Genomic DNA, 20,103 nt, shown 5'->3' on the forward strand with positions numbered 1-20,103 from the left:
ATATACATATTTCATTTTATAGAGCATATGTTGGTCTTTTATTAAATATTACATACGCTTCGAATATTTATATCTCATTATTAAAATCTTACTAGAAAGATCGTCATTAAAATGCGTTGACGCACATTAAATACGTAAGCAAGCGAGGGCTGTTTGGGTGGTTTTTTTGTCCGTCCAATTTTAAAAAGCTTCCAAAATGGACAAGAAAGCGGCGGTTGATAACGTGGAGGTGCGCCTTCAGGCACTGGAGAATCGAATATATGGAGACAGAAGGAATAAAAGTTCGAAACCGTTAAAGGTTCGTTTTCAGGTTTACATTTATAGGTGTGGTCGAGCTAAGAAGCTAACGTGCTGCCAGCCTAGCAAAGCTAACAATAGCCGAGTTCCTCCCCACTGACCGATGTTTACCCGATTCAGTGTACAGTAATTCAGTCGTGTATTATTTGTATTTTGGCGTGTTATTTAGTACTGACTTACTTAATGTCATGGTAGCAATATGCTCATAACCAATGTCAAGCTACGTTAAATTTAGCTGGCCTTTTTGAATGGATTTGGACAGTTTGAGTTGTTTATAATTTTTCGAGGTGGATTTAAATTAGTGTTAAGGTATAGATCGTATAGTTGAAAGTTTACATTTTCGATACAACTTAACATACAAAAGCAAAGTTGGCACATCTGTAGCTTGAGGCAATCTTTGTGTCATATGATCCAACATCCTCAGCCCTTGTTACAGTGAGCGCTTTCTGTGTGGTTTGTGCTTTCTTGTAATTGATTAATATCGAGATTAAAAACGGTGGTTTTGAAATAGTATTCATTCCACGTTCATTTGTAGATCCAGCTAACATGTTTTTGGTCTTACTATCAGTAACATAATAACTGTGTTGAATGAAGACTGATTTCTTTCTTTTACTTTTTTATCTACCTTATTTTCTGTCAAATTATTACTGTATATGTTTTATGTTCAATAAACAAACAAACCAAACTAATGATGTCATGAATGTCGTCTGTTTTGCAGTGTGCAGAGTCCTTAGCAAGAATTCAGGCTGGCTTGACCAATACAGCCAACAAGAGGGAGCGAGTGAAGATCTTGCACAAGAAGAGTGAGTCATACAGCCTCGATTATAAAACAATTTCGCCTTTTTTAAGCCTACTCCGTTCTGATGACCTATTTATGTATTGGCGCAGTTGAGGACCTGATGAAGTACCTGGACCCCCAGTTCACCGACCACATGGCTCTGCCCGACTCTATGAAGCTGGAATTCATCCTTGCAGGTGAGAAATGCAACAAAACAGATGCTGAATTATGTTGACTTAGATATGTTGGATATTTTAACTATCATGTTGATGTGACTGTGCCTTCAGAGGAGGACTTCCTGCTTTCACAGGCTGCTTTGCTGGAGCAGGCCAACAACCTACAACCGCTGCTGGAGAGCACCTACATTCGAGGTTAATCCAGTTTGGTTGTCATGTCAGAATGTGATTAATAATGTTAGCCCCAGTTTAACAAGTCCTCAAGTAATTCGAGTAACAGTTAAAAGAATGCTCACGGTATTTTCTCGGCTATCCGATATTTAGTGTGCACTGTAAGGAAAAATAAGTCACGCTAACCACAGCAACACTGGGTCATGCGATGCATGACAGTAACACGCTGTCAACATGACGTGAAGGTCGACTTCAAAATAAGCCTTCCCTTACCAAGTAACTATGATAAAATCCTTGGAATGCTTTTATTTTGAAGTCGTTCCCAGCAGAATGTAGCAAAGGGATGCCTGACGCTCTCTTGACACGTATTCACGCTTGTAGGTGGGGCCACCTGATATTGCCATCACAAACTATTGCCACTGATGTCAACAACACAACATCGCCCTTAAATCAAGTTCATTTGCTTCTTAAGGATGCTTAAAAACTAAAAAACAAGTCTTAACCAGGGGTACCAATAACTACGGAGGGCCATATAGCGGTGAAATCCTGTCTGTACTGAAGTGTTTTTGTGGTTGCTTCAAGATGTTCCTGAGCACACCACCAAGCTCCAACGTCTCTCCCAAATTCACATCAAACAGCAGGTAAAATATACTGCATGCCTTCTGCAGGGTGCCGCTCATTCCTTTGGTTTGGTTTATTTGGTTTCCACCTGTAAAGACCTCAGTGTCTGCTCTCTTTCAGGACCAGACGGATGGTCAGTCCCTGGAAGTCAAGAAGCTTTTTGAGGAATACAACAAAATGGTACTGATACAAATGTTGCAGAAAAACAATAGAGCAGTAACCCAAGCTAAAAAATGTGCATAATGTAGCATAACAACTGAGACAGTAAAATTGTCTATTGCAGTTGGATATATTCATTTGAGTGAATCCATTTTATTGAACCGGGTCTTTGGGTTTTCAGATGTTCCTGCTGTCCAAGCAGTTCACCCAGTGGGACGAGAGCCTGAGGAAGCTGGAGGAGGCCAAGGGCCTCCGGCCTGTAGAGTAACCCCCATTCGTGATGATGATGGTGATGATGAGGAGGAGGATGGTGATGGAGTGTGGACGAACTTCAATTTGTGTGGCTTTGTAACTGCACAAACAACAAACCAGTTCTGGGATTGTTGAGTTGCTAGGCTGGGGGTGGGGGGCATGGACGGACAGAAGTCGCATGACTGTTGAACACTCGTCTGGAGGATTTTCCTCTCATGAGACAGCTCAGAGTCACCCTGCTCTTATTTATTTGCACACATGCTACTCTTGTCGTAAATTAGATTTTCCATAGATTTTCCAGCTTGTCTCCTGTGAGTTGAGTCATCAGACTTTGAGCGCCTGACCTGTACTCAACACATTTTCCTTTCTGCTTTGTCTCCTGACATGATATCAATGCCTCTGTGTTTGTTTCAAAATGTCAAAACATGACTGCAGGCAATCTAATAAAATGTTTTTATTGGACTACAATATTTCTGTGTGGATGACTTCTGAATTTCACCAACCCTGTAATGTGAGCTTGCATTCCTCTGAGGGTAGTTGCTGATTGTGTAGTGGTACACTGCCTGACTTGTGTGCAGGCAGTGAGAGATTGGTTGAAAATGGTGGATGGATTCCTCTGAGGATAGTCACTTATGCCTTTTTACTGAAGGTACTTGAGTGAGAATGTTTTTTTGTTTTTGAAGGTGTGTACAAAGTTAAAATGAATGGAAGGGACCCACGCATAGTCGGGGTTTGGCACTCACGGATTCGCCAATGTGTATTTTTCTTTTTCAGCATTTAAAACAATAATATTTTCTTGTGGTTAAAAAAACATTTAATGTAAATTTACAAGCATGACGCAATGCGAGCCAAGTGAGACGATCGGCACGGCGGGAACTCCGCATTGCCGTCAGTGACGTCACCAAACCCGGAATGGAACTTCACACGAGAATTTCCTGTCGGCGACGGCGGCGGACCTCCGAGCGTGCCGCAATGGACAGGACTGCCGTCGTTAAAGTGGGTGCCGCAGCCAGCGCGAGCGTGTGCGCCCTGTTCGGCGGCGTGGTTCTGGCCCAGTACATCGTGGCCAAGAAGAAACGAGCGGGAAAGAAGACGAGAATCATTGAAATGGTGAGTTTAGAAGCTACGGTACGACGACATGCGACATGGTGAGCGACAAGCTAGCTGCAAGCAGACGCGAGAAATATCAGGGAATCGCCGTTACTTGTCTTCACAATAAAACATTATTATATTTTTCACAGCTGTTCTAGCGAGATGCCCATGTTTATCCGATGAAATTAAAGTTTTTCTATGTAAAAACTGAGTTCCCCCAATGACCATAAGTCAGGGATGCCCGTTAGGTAGATCCTGATCTGTCGGTAGATCTAAGACAGGTCCCAAGTAGATCCGAGGAGTGTCGAGAAGAAAAAAAACAAACAACCATTTGTGTGTCTTTGTACATGTTAGTAACATATTTTTCGTGTTAATATACACTGCACACTAATCATCTTATCAGTCTCATTTTCACAAAAAAAATATTTAAAAAATAAAATAAAGCAGGTAAATCTTAAATTTGTGTGTGTGTGTGTGCGTGCGCGCGCCGGTAAGGGTAGATCCCGTGAGGTTAGTTGATCGAAAAGTAGATCTTTGATCCAAAATTTTGGGCACCCCTGCCATAAGTGAATCCCAAGATACAATCACATACATAAGAGAATCTTTAAATTTATTTTGAAGGAGACGGGAGGTGGTGTCGTTTCCTTAACAATAGTGACTTTTGTGTTGTTCCACGCACGCGTGAATGACCCCCAACAACAGCAAGAGCAGCTGTTTTAGAGGTCACTGGCAGCTAGCTTTTCGGTTCCCACAACCAGAAAAGTGTTTTTGTGTGAGACGAAGTGAAACCCCGGTTTTCACTCTTGCCATTCGGTTGATACCGCTTCAAATGTCAGGCATGCATGTAATAATGCAAGTCCTCGCAGGAATCAGTGGCTTGTGGGGGTCCCGTCTAATAACGGCATCCTCAAGTGTTTTTACTTGCACAATCATATGAGATCTGAGATGGTGAAAGCTGTTTGTAATATAGTGAGCCTCTCTTGTAAGCATTTAAAGCAACTTTCAGTGTGATCACAGGCACATGTGATAATGGAGCATCTTACGAGATCAGCCCAAGGCGGAAAAACATGAAGAATTTACGGACCGCTTTGATATTGAAAAAGAATAGCACACAAAAAAAGCAGTGAGTCTCAAGTGGGCCCTGTGCTGCACTTTGGACACCCCTGCGTTACATTGTCTTGGTGTGCCTATTGTATAACGTATCAGGGCTAACACGACTATATTTGAGACCACATTTGATGTTCCTGTAGGTTAGTTGACAGTGTACATAGAAGAAATTTTCACTTAAGATTTACATGTAGCTGCAGGCCTGCCCCCCTCCTGTACTGTATGTTCAAATATGATTCATGTAAGAGGTATTCGTTACGGCTCCGCCCTGTCACTTAAAAGTTGAACTTTGCATTCCAGTCATCGGCGAATCACCAGCGTCCCTCTGGCCGGTATCAGCACTTGGGAACAAAACCAACAAAAGACACACATGAAAGACAAACAACACAAAGCAAGGACGCACATTGTTTCACTGATTATGTGGCTTGCATCATGTTTGGGCCTCACAATAAGAAAATAAAAACATGAATGCATTACAAAGTAATTCCTTAGTGATGAAGTGCTGCATCCACCTAAAAAAACGTCTTTTTTATGGTCACTTGCTATATCAGTCAATCAATCAATCATACTTCATTTATACAACATCTTTCATACATTTCATGCATTAAAAATGCTGTGCAATTAAAACATCAAATACACAACATAAAAAGAGGACCCTCCCACTTCCCCCAACATACACGATACATATCATACACGCACACATACACTGATGAGCAATATTAAAAAAGACATGGCAAGGAAATGAACACCTCCCAGTACGAGGAAACACTGGCACTTAAAAACAAACCAAAAAAAGCTTGAAACATACTTCATTTTTATGTAGTATCTTTCAAGCTACGTTCAGACATGTACACACATTGCCATTCACTTTTACAAATAAATTAGGGGGTGTCATGATCATATTTAACCCTTTCCACGAGCGGCAAATGCTCTTGCCACTAGCTGAAGGTGCTGCTTGCACAATTGTGCATGCTGCCATCAGGAAGTTTGTCGAATCGAATATTCCGAGCTCTGAGCATGCCCCTTCTTCCCCCTCCTTCTCCTCCTATCAGTAGCAACAGATGGCTATCACCATGGCAACCGGAAGGGCTTTCTTGCGGCGCAACGTTGAAAGCCTTTGCACCGCAGATATATTCCCACGTCTGCATGATTTTAACCTCATTTTCACAAAGACACACTGATTGTATTGAGAATCATTCGCTCATTCCTAATGTACTTTATAGTAATTTCTATACAGTGGAAAACTATGTAGTCACAACAAAATTAAACTCTACAGTGTTGTCACACACACACACACACACACACACACACACACACACACACACACACACACACACACACACACACACACACACATATAAATCACAATTGTAACGTTATTAAATGGAATGTGGAGAATTTAATAGGTCTCCTGCTGTGTACGTCCTTGGCCACCAGGGGGAGTGTAATGCATACTTTCTAAAGATGACTAAGAGTAACAACTAAGTTGCCAGAATAGTCATTTTTTTGCAAAAGAAAAAGCTATGGATTTGGATTTGACAATAAAGTTGTATCCAAATGGATTGAACATTTTTTCGGATTTTTTTTTACCCCCAAATTCTTGAAATGTGCCAGTCAGTGTTTTCCATAACAAAAAACATTTAGAAAGGTCACAATGAAAACAAATCTGGGAACGTATAAATCTGCGGATGTCGAGCATCGAATACGTGAGGGTTCAGTGTAAATTCCTTTAATTCAATTTGAACCTTTTTTGAAACGTTACGTGTTTTCCAGTGACTATGTACTTATTTATTGCTACTATTTTTTATGGGGGTCTGTTTCAGCATGGCCCTAATCTTTCTAGCTATCCTCGCGTGACATCCGACCATATTCCTAAATTCCTTGCGCACCACTGAAATGTCAAGACAGCCTCATAAATGCCCTTTTTTGTGGATATTTTATTCATGTTGTATCGGCTCAACAATATCGGAACTATTGTCTCGTTTGTGGACATGCTCTGAACAGGAGTGCGTGAATAGGCGCTCACATGCGAGTTAGTGCCATAAAGTTTATGTTCCTCTTGAACTTAAAGCCTCCTGGAGCTTTCCGATGCAGATAAGCACAAATGAGAATTGAATTGAAAAGCATGTGAGTACACAGTGTTCTTATTCTAAACAGCCGTACAAGGAAAAACAGGCTGATACAATATGTTTTATGTATGTTGTTTTGATGTAACTCGAGAGCTTTGACCTACTTATTTGTTTCACTGACGGGACGCGTGCAACTTATGTGAAACATTCCTCTCGGGTTGCACTCGTATCCTTGTCACGCAAGTGAGGTCGGCCGACACTACCACAGCTGCAACTCGAGAATGACTCTTCAGCATGATGTGCTTTTTTTTGTTGTTATCGTTGTTGTGCGTTTGTTGGACATGTAAAGCAGCAGTAGTACTCTTGTTTGTGTATGTTAGCGCCATTAAAAGCACCAGAATTCTTATTCCTGCATGTGCAAAGACACCCAATTGGGACATGCATGAAAAATAAAGTTACAGATCTACAATGTAGACACGATATATACCTGTATATATATTTTAAATCGTTTTACCTAGCAGGGTGGTCAACTGGCTAGCACTTCCGCGTCACAGTGCAGACGTGCAGGGTCCGATTCCGACTCGAGCTTTCCTGTGTGGAGTTTGCAAGTGTCTTGGTGGGTTTTCTCTGGGTACTCCGGTTTCCTCCCACATTCCAAAAACATGCATGGAAGGCTGATTGAACACTCCAAATTGTCCCTAGGTGTGGGTGTGAGCGCGGATGGTTGTTCTCCTGTGTGTGCCCTGCGACTGGCTGGCAACCAGTTCAGGGTGCCCCCACCCATTGCCCGAAGACAACTGGAATAGGTTCCAGCACCCCCCGCGACCCTTGTGAGGACAAGCAGATTGGAACACGGATAGATGGATTGTTTTATTAAATGTTTACATGCTTAAACACATGTAAACATTAAAGCACATGTAAAACCTTTTAAAACACTTTTTAAAACCTTTTTTTTAACACATTTTAATAACCAAAAAAAGTAAATAGCATATGTGATTTGCATAGAAAATACTGTATCTAAAAGCGTGTCTGTGTCCTTTAAGATGTGGGTCGTAGAGGCGTGGTGTAAGAAGGGAAGATTGTACTGACCATACTCAAGATATCGTTGATTTGTTGTATTACATTGATGGTGTTTGTCCATCCGATATAAAAGTTGAGTAAAGGCTCGATGACACGAGTCCCGTTGGACCATTTCAAGCCCAGAGGCACCTCGCACTTAATTAAACACGCTGAAATTAAGGATGACGGGAACCTGCTCAACCTGACCCATCTACTGGTGTGTGGATCCATATGTATCTGTGGGCGTGTGTGTGTGTGTGTGTGTGTGTGTACGTACACTACACATTGCATGCATTTGTGCATGTTTTTTGTCCATGTACGCAGGTGTATCCGCGCTTGTTCACATTTACTGTGCAAGATAAGTGTCTTGTTCTCGTCAAGTGAGTGAATCAGCACCACGCGGGTGTGCATGTGTGTCTATAATGAGATTCAACACAATGACCCTTAATCCCGGGTGGCCTTTCGTCCCCGTGCAATTTATTTCTCACCGGCGCGGTGCGCGTCTGTTCAAATTGTGTGTGTTCAGCAGATGCTCTCATTGACTGGAAAGTCAAAGGTAACATGACAACAAGGGCAGATTGCAAACTTTTTTTTCCTCCTCCAGCGGCTTTGTATTCCCTCTATTAATAGTCGCCAGTGTGTGTGCTTGTGCATGGGTGTTGACACGAATTAGCTGTTGAGTGTGTGTGCGTGGGAGGGGTCTCGTGCTCTGCACGTCCCGCCCTCTAGTCTACGACTATAAAAAGGCTCTTCAGCCACACATTCTTTTCTTCACTTTTGTTTTCCGCAGACGACACAGCCCCGGTAAGTTTTAAGTGTGCATGTGTGAATGTGTGTCAACCGTCACTCTTGAGTGTATACCGAGTCCATATCATGTTATTGTATTATTCCTGCAATTTAGTTTTGAGAGCTTCATTATACCTTAAAAACTCACCCTTTTAGCACATGAAAAACTTTGATGCGTTTTGGACTGGCTGGTACCAACACCGCCACAAAATAATGTCCATGTGCTAATTGAATACACACATATAAAATAAAATTTTGCTATCATTGATTACAGTGGTAGAATATCAACAGTCTGTGCTCACGCTGTGCTCGAAGCCTTAAATGCATCACAAAAACAAACGACTATATTGACATCATCTTCCCAAACTCTTTTTCAATGAACCAAAAGCCATGAGTGATGCAAAAAAATAGGATGATAGGAAGCTGACTCAACAGCAGAAACAAAGCTGCATGAAAACTGACCTTCTTGCCAGACCATCTTCCTTCTGCACCGAAGGCTTGCACAGTTACCCGTTTTCAACAAAACAGACTTACTCAAATGTATATAGCATGTTGTTTTCCTGTCATTGTCTAAAAAAAAGTGGACTTTCAATCTTGAGGTGACAGAATGCAATATGACTCTCTCAGAGTGAGGAAGAGGTGGAGTCTGTCCAGATAGTTAATGGATTTACGCTCAAGCTATTTCAACGCTTAAATTGGTTAATATTGCACAAAACAACGTGAGGAATGACAGATAGTATTGGTTTGCCAAAAAAAAGACATTCACTTTTTTGACCCCACAGTGACGATTTGGGGGTGCGTTTTTGAGTTTATTAAATTTACTGAAAGTCAAGACAGGATATGTCCTCCAACATACCTCCTCATGAGCCTCCTCCTCTTCCCTGTTTCGTTCACAACATATTCAAAGGCGAGACGTGCGCAGTTAGTTTCAAACCTGTCGTGTCATCTCCAGTAATGTCGCCTGCTGTCCTGCTTTCAGATGCCTCAGTTCGAGAAGAAGACGGTCCACATGAGGGACCCTGAGAGGGTGGAGCAAATCATCTGTGGCCTCATCAAGGGTGGAGCCTCCAAACTTCAGGTGGGTGCGACACTGACACCCGCTGGTGACTATTTGCAATTGCAGCATGAAACATGTACAGTCACGACTCCACTTGGCTTCAGCCTGGTGTACGCTGTACACACACACACACACACACACACACACACACATACACACACACACACACACACACACACACACACACACACACACACACACACAATGATGCCTTGAGGTATGAGTGACCTCAAATGGTGAACGAAACCCTTTCACCACAGCCAAAACCCCAACAGCGGTATCCTTTCAAAATGAAATATGCAAATCCACCATCTCAAAATCGGCTGAACCGTCAATATGTGCGTGGCCCGCCTTAGTGATTTACTTGTGCCATTGTCCACCGCAGATCATCACTGACTTCGACATGACGCTAAGCAAGTTTGCCATCAATGGCAAACGCTGTCCGACGTGCCACAGTGAGTCCACATGGTAATAGAACTCACCAATCACAGCTGGAGCGCGTCGTTTCAACACGTGTGTGTGTGTGTGTGTGTTTGTGTGTGTGTGTGTGTGCGCGCGCGCGTTCTTGCTCCCAGACATCATCGACAACTGCAGCCTGGTGACGGAAGAGTGTCGCGAGAAGCTACTGCAGCTCAAGAACAAGTACTACCCCATCGAGATCGACCCACACCTCACCATGGAGGAGAAGTACCCCTTCATGGTTGAGTGGTGAGCTGCTTTGCTGGCCGGACTCACGCCGGATGCTTCGACTCTCACAATTCACCAATATCTCATATAGCTGATATTTAAACTTTTTCTATTATCTGCTATTTTTGATGCACGGACATAATATCCCGTAAAAGTTTTGTTTGTTTATTTATGTACAGGTATGTATTTATTTAGTTGTATATTGTAATGGGCCTGCGTGCTTTTCTTGAGATAGTGGCGATATGCATCTCTGATGTTGTACATTTACATCAAAATTATCTTATTTTACATGATGCTAATTATTTTTACGGATGGTCAATGCCAGTACTTAGGGATACCTACAATTTCAATTAACACAATTACAGATAATTATGAATAGAGACCCAACTACTGGCATGAAAGACTTATTTGATGTCAGAATGTTCTTTTTTTTTTTTTTTTTTTTCCTTATGCATTGGTGGCTGCTAACCGGATCCTTCACATCGCCCATCCCTAATTATTTTATTGTCCCGAATATATATTTAACTTACACTATTACCGTATTTCATGTTTAAACACCTTTAATGTAGCATATTTGCCTCGTATGAACGTCCATCCAATGTACTATATATATATTTAATATTTTATCACTGTAATATAGTTTCTTGACCTTATTTGATGTTCTGCATGTCTGTTTTCAGGTATTTCAAATCTCACACACTTTTGGTGGAGCAGAGGTTAGAGAAGGACAAACTGCCTCAAGTGGTGCGAGAGTCTGACGCTGCACTCAGGTACCAATCGAAACCTACACAAAAAAAAAAAAGAATAATAAAATGCTTTTTCTGTTAATTTGCCAGGGAAGGCTTTGAGCAGTTCTTCGACCGCCTGCACCAGCACGACGTGCCCGTGTTCATCTTCTCTGCCGGACTGGGGGACGTCCTGGAGGAGATCATCCGCCAGGCGGGTGTCTACCACCCTAACGTCAAGGTGGTGTCCAACTTTATGGACTTTGACGACAACGTGAGTTCTTTAAAATGACACTTTCACTTACGAAATGCCTTTCATGCCTATACTGTATTGTTTCCGCACAATACTTTGTATTATTTAAAACATCATAAACATATATAAACATGATAAAACAATCATAATCTTTCTTCTTTCTACATACATTCTTGCTGCTGGAGGCTGTAAATTTCCCCAGTGTGGGACGAATAAAGGATATCTTATCTTATCTTATCTTATCTTATCTTATCTTATCTTATTTAGTGCATGTTTAGCACACTATTTGACAGACCATCTGAAAAACATTATGAACAACACTATATTACAATATCGTGCTCAAAGATGGAAAAAAAAATGATAGTATTTTTGACTATTTTACCTGCGGGGTTGATTGCAGGGCGTCGTGCGGGGCTTCAAAGGGGAGCTGATCCACGTGTACAACAAGCACGATGGCGCCCTTCGCAACACTGACTACTTCAAGCAGCTGAAGGAAAACTGTAACATCATCCTGATGGGAGACTCGCTGGGCGACCTCAGCATGGCTGACGGCGTACCCAACGTGGAAAACATTCTCAAGGTCGGCTTCCTCAACGACAAGGTACGTCACCAATGTCGGAACTGACCCTGATTATTGATAACGTGCAATCTTGTGTCCTGTTAGATAATGCCTCCTTAGCACATATGTAGATATATGACTTAAATTAGGCCATTGTGTCGCTGTGACCTTTTTCTTGGCTCCGCAGCTTCCTACCTATCTGCACCCTTCACAGTTAAGACCATCGAGTCACACATTGTCACATGGGCTAGGCAGGGTCACCCTCCTGCGTGCGAGCGTCAGAGAACGTGTAAGAGAAGGAACCATTTTGGACAAATTAAGCCTTCTTGCGCATCTGGCAGAATAAGGTTCCACGGCCTTTCGGTCTTTCTGGCATCAGTTAAATAATTCAGCTGAGAATATACAGTCTTCCGGTAGTTACTGTTAGTTTATGTTGCGAGCATTAAAGATAAAATGACTTTTCAGTTGGTGCAATGACCCGGATTATCATTATACATGATCATTTTCAGGTGGAGGAGCGTCTGGACAAATACTTGGACTCTTACGACATCGTCCTGGTAAAGGATGAGACCCTGGAAGTGCCCAACTCTATCCTCCAGAAGGTCCTATAACTTGCTCCTCCTACCACTACCACTGGACCTCCTCTTTACCCCAACGCCTGCTTCCACGCCTTTGTACGTGTCCGATTGGACATTTTTAAATGTGCAGTACTCTTCAACTTCTTTTTGGTCTTGTGTCAAACTCGCACTCAATCTTGTGCACAGCAGCATCACATCGCAGGACAGTGAACCGCCACAAATTTGCAGTTGGGCATTCGTGAAGTCACCTGTTTTTTTTTTTTCTACTAATCACCGTGATGTTTTGAAACCCCCGCTATGGCTTTTATTCCAACCCAATAATCAAGCAATCATCATGAATGGATTTTTAATATTCACAGTCGTGCTTGGCCCCGAACCCACATGAATAACGGGGGTTTTCTGTATAGCATCTATCTCGGTTGGATACGTTCCAAATCCACCCGCAAAAGGTAAACATCTGCAAAAACTGCTTTTTCAACACACTCGGAGCAGCAACACATCCAAAACGAGCATAGAGAACAGTAAAACACTTCAAAGTATGCCTGAGCGCCTGTTCTCACTCTCGTACTGTCAGGAAATGGGAGGCTGTTGTATAACATCACTTTGAAGAAAGGAAAAGAAGGCTACGCTGCTCGCACAGTTCCATAAATAGGAGGCAAACCCTGCTTGCTTCAAAATCAAAATCAAAATTGGTTTCTGACACACCTGTTGAGCTTTACTATGACACTGACCCCAAACTAAAGAATTAAACTCTAAAGTTAAAAAGTATATATAACTGGGAAGAACAGTACAGTGACAACCTTTGCTTCACAATTTGTGATATTGTAGTGGGGGCGTGAGCGATGAACCCAGATATAGCGGGGGACACTATATACAACGTTATTTTTTCAGTATGGGTGTCTTTGTGTACCGAAGAACACGTACGTGCATGTACTGGACCAGGAAGAAGCAAGCGGACATTTGAACATGATTATCATGGAAATGCCAGTAGAGGTCCCTGATTCACTTTGGGAGGATGTGATTTGAGGAAATGCACTTTAAATTAGGGGTGAATATCTTTAGTAGACGTGTGCACATGTTTTAGTCAGTGGACGTATGATGTATAAAACAAACAAAGAAAAAAAGCCATGTTTAACTTTTATTCAAGCCTTTTAAAGCCCGCTTTGCTTAGAAGAAGAATCACTTTATTCTCTATTTTCTAGTTTGCTTGAGAGTGGTCAGAGCTCCGTGCTACGCTGAAACAGAAAATCACACCAAAGTCAGAGTGTTTTACATGCCGGAAATGTCATTGGTCCCCTCACCCCCATTTTTTTCCTCAACATCTCTGATGTGTTTTACACGTGCTGCTATCACCTGCATGTTGCCTTTTCTCAACAAAGAAATGGAAGGAAACAAATCTATTTCCATATATGTAATTGAAACGGAATAATTTCATACTGTATCTGTGGACCTTGTGTGGAAATGTTTCCAAAAGTAGAATCCTGTATTTTATTTTTCTAAGCAGATTTTTTTCTCTGTGATCATATGAATTGGAAATGAAATACAGCATTGTGTTATAAGAACATGTTACTTGACTGTGTGAAGAACAGCTGGGTTTTTGAAAGGGGTTGCAATTTACTACAATGGCCAGTAGGCGGTAGCAAAACGCAAAAAAATACGAGTAATCAGTTTGACGTGGCAGGGGTACTCTTGAAAAAGAAAAAATATGTTTTAGATATACGTGTGGCTCGTTGGTCTAGGGGTATGATTCTCGCTTAGGGTGCGAGAGGTCCCGGGTTCAAATCCCGGACGAGCCCAACTTTTGGTTTAGTTTTACAAATTTTAATGCATGTTCAGATAAATCACATTCATCTCAATCTGTCTCACTACAACTATCATTATTTACAGTTGTATGACCACACAACATTGTATCTAGTGCAGTTAAGATAATTTATTCAGTGTTACGTTTCTTTTTGAAGGTGCAAAAATCGTAATTTGACTTCCAAAATCCCTGACTCGTTTCGTCAACTGTAGTCTTAAAACAAAGACTCAATTTCCCATCATGCAGCTGTCTTTCGCGCTTGCGCACGACTGGCCGCTCTCCCCACTTAAGTGAGACTGTTTTGTGAGTTCGTCAATTTATTGTGCAGGGAAGTCCTTACCTATACTAATATTTCATTTATTTACATTTAGAATAGTGAAGAAATTGTTGCTTAATTAATGTAATGTGGTCCTAATTTATCTCGTACTGTATTTCACCCTGCGATTGAATACTAAAGAACTACAATTCCCATTTGTCATTTACCTTTCGCACATGCGCACAAGTGCCACGTTCGCCCCAGTTTGAGCGTCAATGCCATGACAACAAGACGATGACTTGAAGAGTGTAAATGTGATTTTTGATACCTTGGGGTTTAATAAACCTGTGGTCTTGTCGGACGCATCAGTGAAGAAAAGGTAAAAAACCGGGTTTACCCGCTAGACGCTGCGTTAGTCGCGTGGCTAGCTAATTAGCTGGCCAAGCTAAACTGAATGGGTTAGCCGCGAGCTAATTCATTTGTGAACGCGCCTTGATGAGTGAGCGCGTGAGCCTCAAAACTTATTAACGTTACTTATTTTAGTGCCCAAACGCGAACAATTACACTTGAAATGTGTTAAAATCCTCATATCTGGTCAGGATATTTCAAAGATGACAGGAATCTATGCTGGCACCTCACATTTTGAGCGAAATATGATGGAAAAGGAATATTTGTAATTATAAATCATTGAATTGTGTTTTAAGACCATAGAAAACCTGTTTACTAGCCTTTTTGTCCGTTTACGACATTGTAATTCAAACATTACAGTATTTTGGAGCATGATAAGATATTTCTTCATTTAACACATGACGAAATGTAACGAAACAAGATTTCATGGATATTAATTGTAAAATGAATGTCACGTTTAATTTGCAATTTTGCTGGATTAGTTGACCGGTTGCACCTGCTCAGTTGGCATTTAAGACGAGAGCAAAGCTGCTTCTGCTGATCACGTGACAAGTCACGCTGTTCCCCCACTGGCTCCTGCTGTCCCTGGCAAGAAGCGGCCACTTTTTGAGTGACACTTGTACCTATTTGACTGCCACGTGACGATTAATCAGCCGGCTCCTGTTATCTGTTTAAAATCGGCTCATTTGTAGATCTCCTCCCCCCCCCCCCCCCCCCCCACACACATTAACAATAATAAACAACAAAAATATAGTCAGAAACAAATTGGCTGATTTATGCCAAATTTTCTTTCTGTTTTGAAGTTAAATAAATACGAAAGGAAAAAGTTTTGTAAAAAAAAGTCAAATGAAACACCTGTAATTCACATCTTTACTTTTTTATTTTACTGTTGTCAGCATTAATGGGCCAAAAAATAACATTTTATTCATTATATTATTCATGATATCTTTTAAATACATTCATGATATCTTTAAAATACATATTGTTTATTCATTCATTCATTCATCTTCCGAACCGCTTGATCCTCACTAGGGTCGCGGGGGGTGCTGGAGCCGATCCCAGCTGTCTCCGGGCAGTAGGCGGGGGACACCCTGAATTGGTTGCCAGCCAATCACAGGGCACACAAAGACGAACAACCATTCGCACTCACACTCACACCTAGGGACAATTTAGTGTTCAATCAGCCTGCCATGCATGTTTTTGGAATGTGGGAGGAAACCGGAGCACCCGGAGAAAACCCACGCAGGCCCGGGGAGAACATGCAAACTCCACACAGGCCGGAGCTGGAATCGAACCCGGTACCTCTGCACTGTGAAGCCGACGTGCTAACCACTGGACTACCGGGCCGCTTAAATACATATTATGTATTTTGCAAAAACTTACAGTAATGACATAATTAATTTGTATGCAAACCATGTAACCATTTTAACCAAAGTATTAAATGTTTTCAGTCACGATGTTTCCAAAAGTGTTTTTCTTTTCAACACATGATAAATAGGATTTTATTCTTGTCACTGGTCTTAAATCTTCACATAAATTCAGAATGCAATTTGCTGAAGTGACTCTCATGGTAACATCACACAATCGTGATAGCGAAAGCAACAAACAGTGATATGGTTTTAGTTGTGACTCTGAAGAGGAGATCTATGTCATTGTTGGACTCAATCAAATTTTACGTAGGACATTGGGAAATGGCATTTTAAAAATCTCCCGCCCCCCTATTTCCTCTCTTTTTCAAACCTACTTGTGACAAAAATTAGACTTTTCTCATCCCAAGCAGATGTCTCTATTCAAGGCACGGGACTGGTGGTCGGTAGCCCTCGGCGAAGGCGAGGAGTTTGACCAGGGGTGCATGTGCGTTGGAAATGTGGACAACAGCGCCATGGGACATGGTAACGTAATAGAACTAATGTAAGTTTCAGGTCTTAGTCACGTCCATCATATCAAGAGTTTCTCTCTTGGTTCTCTTGTGCAGACAAAGTGGTGGTGGGAAGCTACATGGGCATGCTGCGCATCTTCTCCCCTCACGCTGCCAAAGCCAACGAAGCGGGCCAAGGCGCGGCTGAGGCGCAGCTCCTGGAAGTCCACCTCCAGAACGCCATCGTCCAGGTCGAGCTGGGGAAGTTTGTCTCGTGAGTAGATTTGGTACTTACACAGAAGCAAAAGAAAGTGTTTATGTTCTTTTTATTTTTATATTGTCTACTGTCTGGATAAATTAAGTGCTTAAGTAGTGCACTCTGCAGATTTGCATATCATTGTTTCCTGCAACATGAAAAGCTGAAGTAATAAAGCCACAGATTTTTTTTTTGTTTGCGTTATTGTTGTCGTCAGATTTATGATTGAGTGACTTGTCTTTACGCCACGCTTGTTTGAAAGAATCGTGAAGTTTTCATTGTTAACACTTCAAAGGCTGCAAGTCAAAGTGTTTCGTGCGTCGTCAACTCTAATTGAAGTATATAAATGAGACGTCTTTTGTAAAACTCTACACGGGAAGAGGACCTTGAAAACAACAAAAGCGATACGCAGGAGCCGTCATTCATGAGACCACTGCAACATTTATCCAGTTAATCCCACTTCAATTAGCTTTAGCTTGCTTTTCCTCCCACGAACACACAAACAAGGATTACACTCGGCGACTTGAGCAGGAGAAGCGTGACCCAAACTAAATCCACCACTAGAAAAAGACATTTGGTAGAAAGACTCCGATGATCTCTTATCTCATCAAAACGTGTTAACAAACATTTTACTACAAGTGATATTATGCTATTCAGGAATTGTTTGATTAACTTTCATTGAATAATTTCTAATTTACCTCATTGATGAATGAACTGCCCTGTTGTGCCTGTTTTATTTCTTTTTCATTTCTTTCATTAAATGATTTAATTGATCCATTAAAATAACAAGTAAATGTATTTTGCATACACTGTACATTTAACATATTTTCATATTTATTGTGTTCATTTATTCTACTTTAATTATGAATAATGCAAATAAAAAGTAGAAAGTTCAAATAAACTGTTTGATTTTATGTGAACCTTAAAAATTGTTTTAAAGCTTTTTAAAATGCATTTTACCTTATCATTTTTTTCCATCACCTACGGTAGCCCTGTCCCCTTCTTCCATTTTAAAAATCAAACGTGTCCTCTGAGAACCAGTTTGCCCACTCTTGCTTTACATCCTTCAGGCAGGTGGCGCTATTTGTCTCACTTTTGTCAGTTGGCAGAAATGAAATATGAGCTTTCTCTTGGAAAAATCTTTTTAAAAATCCTTCCTTCCTTCCATCAGCGTCGCGTCGGTGTTTGCTTTAAGTTGCGGTTCGCCAACACGGAATTCCTCCCGGGAATCCGGCGGGCAGTCAGGAGGCGACGCTGGAGAGTATAAATACTGGCGGTATAAAGACTGAGGCGGTGGCCCGCCCAGAGATTTTTTTTTTTTTGCTTTTCCAGGATGAAAGAACACTTCTGGGATCGGCTTCCCCTTCCGTTGTGGTCACCCCTTTCTTAAGACCACATTTTGTTCTAGCAGGAGAAAATCAAAAAATATCTTGTCACTGGAGAGGTCGCGTCATGGCTGCATCTGCTACAGTTCATTTGTTCAAGCTTCAGCCCGTAGAACCAATGCTATTCTTATTTGCAGAGGACGAGAATCGAGCTCTGCCACTTGGTCTCAATGAAGCTCCTCCACCCATTTCATCGTAGTTCGACACTTCAGAGTGGCCACCAAGCAATGAGTTAATCTAAATGGAGCTCTTCAACTAATTTCAAGTTGGTTCCTTGGCAGCGAAATGCCACATAATAGTGGCAAAAAATATGAAACCCCGAAACACACCTCAACCTAGTTCCTGAACACCAAAATGCTTCCAAATGATGGCGGAGCAGTATTTTTTGGGGTCTAAATTAAGCTCCTCAACTCACTTTAACATAGTTCTTTGATATGCTAATGCCACAAGATGGCGCAATACCTCAAATGCTAAACTTGAGGGAACGTGCACTTGACGGGAGACAAGGCCTTTAAGCATCTTCCCACTCTTTGTTAGAATCACTTGTGCTTTTGTTGTGACATAGATCATGTTAAGTTAATACTAAACAGCAGTGTTCTCGCTCTGATAATGTTGTGTTTCCAGGTGTTCGGATCTTCTCCACTTGGCTGTACTTCACCCCAGGAAGCTGTCCGTCTACTCCGTTCTGGGTACCTTCCTCCTCCTCCTCCTATGTGTTACTTCCTATGTAAGTGCCATTTTGTCAATGAGAGTATGTGTGTGTTTGTGTATATGTGTGTGTGTTCAGGCACAGCGGGCAACGTGGAACATGGCGACCAGTACCAGATCAAACTGGTCTACGAGCACAACCTGCAGAGGACCGCCTGCAACATGACATACGGAACATTTGGAGGAGTCACGGGTAATGCACGCATGCACTTAAATGATACTGTTTCATGCTCTGGGCTTTGGGAAAAACCAAGGTCGGGGACAGCCCTGCCACAGTCCAAGACAAACACACACTCTCTTGCACACAAATGCTGCTGTGTCATGCTCTGGGCCTTTTTGGAAAAAACAAGTCGGGGACAGCCCTCCACTTGTCAATCCAAGAAAAACACACAGTCACACACGGGAATCCCCTTTCAAGTGCAGAAAATGACTATTCCAAATAGAGGCTGCTTTGTTGAGAGAGGCACGTGCGTAATTCAGTGAATGTGTGTGTGTGCGTGTGTGTACCTTTGAATATGCCAGACTGTGGCTTGGCACGATGGACTCCTTTTTATCTGAGAGCCTTTTGCACCGCAAGAACTTTATGCCGGAACTTCAAGAACTTAGGAGTAATTTGGTCTGTGTTTGTACTGAACTCAACTTAGGTCCCCGGAATTATTTCAAGGTGATTGAAAACCCCGCTAGGCCGGATTATAAGTGAATTTTGATATATGTGGACAAGCGTGTGTATGCAAGTTGGCACGTTACATGCCTTAGTTATTTAGATAATTTGTGTCTAAGTGAGTGAGTCGATGCACATGCATCCATATCTCCGGGTGTGTGCATGGTGTGATGGGTGCCTGCTTTTGGTGGTGAAACGCACACGCGCAACACATTACATTACGTGTGCGCTTCATGATGTTTTGCATGCATGTATAATTTTTCACCACAAGGGGGCAGTGCCCGCCACTGCTTTGCTATATTTCTGATGTCTTTTTCTCACCCCGTTGTAAGAGTTGTCCAACT

At 41.9% G+C, this 20,103-nt stretch overlaps 3 protein-coding genes, 1 long non-coding RNA gene and 1 other non-coding gene across 10 annotated transcripts in view; 4 read left to right on the plus strand and 1 right to left on the minus strand.

Annotated features, from left to right (window-relative positions):
- Positions 1-110: 110 nt before the first annotated feature.
- On the plus strand, positions 111-2,924 carry dctn3 (dynactin 3 (p22)). Of its 3 annotated transcripts, XR_007962531.1 has the most exons (8): positions 112-298; positions 1,016-1,100; positions 1,186-1,272; positions 1,363-1,446; positions 2,005-2,063; positions 2,164-2,223; positions 2,384-2,550; positions 2,598-2,924. XR_007962531.1 is itself a non-coding variant. In XM_052066508.1 (7 exons), exons 1-7 carry the CDS (start codon positions 197-199, stop codon positions 2,468-2,470), a joined length of 564 nt encoding a protein of 187 aa, XP_051922468.1. In that variant the 5' UTR covers positions 112-196; the 3' UTR covers positions 2,471-2,924. The 3 variants fall into 3 exon arrangements, 2 of the variants coding, with proteins under 2 accessions (XP_051922470.1, XP_051922468.1); XM_052066508.1 differs by having other exon boundaries at positions 2,384-2,924; XM_052066510.1 differs by lacking the exons at positions 2,005-2,063; positions 2,164-2,223 and having other exon boundaries at positions 111-298; positions 2,384-2,924.
- A 477-nt stretch (positions 2,925-3,401) lies between these two features.
- Positions 3,402-13,985, plus strand: nt5c3a (5'-nucleotidase, cytosolic IIIA). 2 transcript variants are annotated; one of them, XM_052066497.1, is made up of 8 exons: positions 3,402-3,564; positions 9,547-9,645; positions 10,010-10,079; positions 10,200-10,332; positions 10,992-11,081; positions 11,148-11,310; positions 11,690-11,890; positions 12,358-13,985. In XM_052066497.1, exons 1-8 carry the CDS (start codon positions 3,427-3,429, stop codon positions 12,457-12,459), a joined length of 996 nt encoding a protein of 331 aa, XP_051922457.1. In that variant the 5' UTR covers positions 3,402-3,426; the 3' UTR covers positions 12,460-13,985. The 2 variants fall into 2 exon arrangements, with proteins under 2 accessions (XP_051922457.1, XP_051922458.1); XM_052066498.1 differs by lacking the exon at positions 3,402-3,564 and adding an exon at positions 8,170-8,585.
- On the minus strand, positions 6,759-9,546 carry LOC127601348 (uncharacterized). Its single transcript, XR_007962536.1, has 2 exons — positions 9,424-9,546; positions 6,759-7,396 (listed from the first exon to the last, which is right to left on the minus strand). It is a non-coding gene; the product is annotated as an uncharacterized LOC127601348 (long non-coding RNA).
- Positions 13,986-14,150: 165 nt separating the features above from the next.
- trnap-agg (transfer RNA proline (anticodon AGG)) lies at positions 14,151-14,222 on the plus strand. Its single transcript has one exon. It is a non-coding gene; the product is annotated as a tRNA-Pro (tRNA).
- Positions 14,223-14,701: 479 nt separating this feature from the next.
- Positions 14,702-20,103, plus strand: part of bbs9 (Bardet-Biedl syndrome 9) — an 87,346-nt gene continuing 81,944 nt past the window's right edge. The window contains exons 1-5 of one of the 3 annotated variants that reach the window (XM_052066470.1): positions 14,702-14,862; positions 16,672-16,783; positions 16,867-17,023; positions 19,015-19,079; positions 19,178-19,291. In XM_052066470.1, coding sequence (XP_051922430.1) covers positions 16,672-16,783; positions 16,867-17,023; positions 19,015-19,079; positions 19,178-19,291 — 448 coding nt within the window. In that variant the 5' untranslated portion in view covers positions 14,702-14,862. Of the gene's footprint in view, positions 14,863-16,668; positions 16,784-16,866; positions 17,024-19,014; positions 19,080-19,177; positions 19,292-20,103 lie in introns of all 3 variants that reach the window. The other 2 variants (XM_052066472.1, XM_052066471.1) reach the window with 2 other exon arrangements.

This window comes from Hippocampus zosterae, chromosome 5 (genome assembly GCF_025434085.1).
Source record: "Hippocampus zosterae strain Florida chromosome 5, ASM2543408v3, whole genome shotgun sequence".
NCBI lineage: Eukaryota > Metazoa > Chordata > Actinopteri > Syngnathiformes > Syngnathidae > Hippocampus > Hippocampus zosterae.

Excerpts from the sequence above, each read along its gene's own strand:
- dctn3 (XM_052066510.1), top strand. The coding sequence starts at position 197 with ATGGACAAGAAAGCGGCGGTTGATAACGTGGAGGTGCGCCTTCAGGCA. Across the intron at positions 1,273-1,362 it reads GCTGGAATTCATCCTTGCAG|AGGAGGACTTCCTGCTTTCA; the intron begins GTGAGAAATGCA and ends CTGTGCCTTCAG. Across the intron at positions 1,447-2,383 it reads GGAGAGCACCTACATTCGAG|ATGTTCCTGCTGTCCAAGCA; the intron begins GTTAATCCAGTT and ends TTGGGTTTTCAG.
- nt5c3a (XM_052066497.1), top strand. The coding sequence starts at position 3,427 with ATGGACAGGACTGCCGTCGTTAAAGTGGGTGCCGCAGCCAGCGCGAGC. Across the intron at positions 3,565-9,546 it reads AGACGAGAATCATTGAAATG|ATGCCTCAGTTCGAGAAGAA; the intron begins GTGAGTTTAGAA and ends TCCTGCTTTCAG. Across the intron at positions 11,891-12,357 it reads TCGGCTTCCTCAACGACAAG|GTGGAGGAGCGTCTGGACAA; the intron begins GTACGTCACCAA and ends GATCATTTTCAG.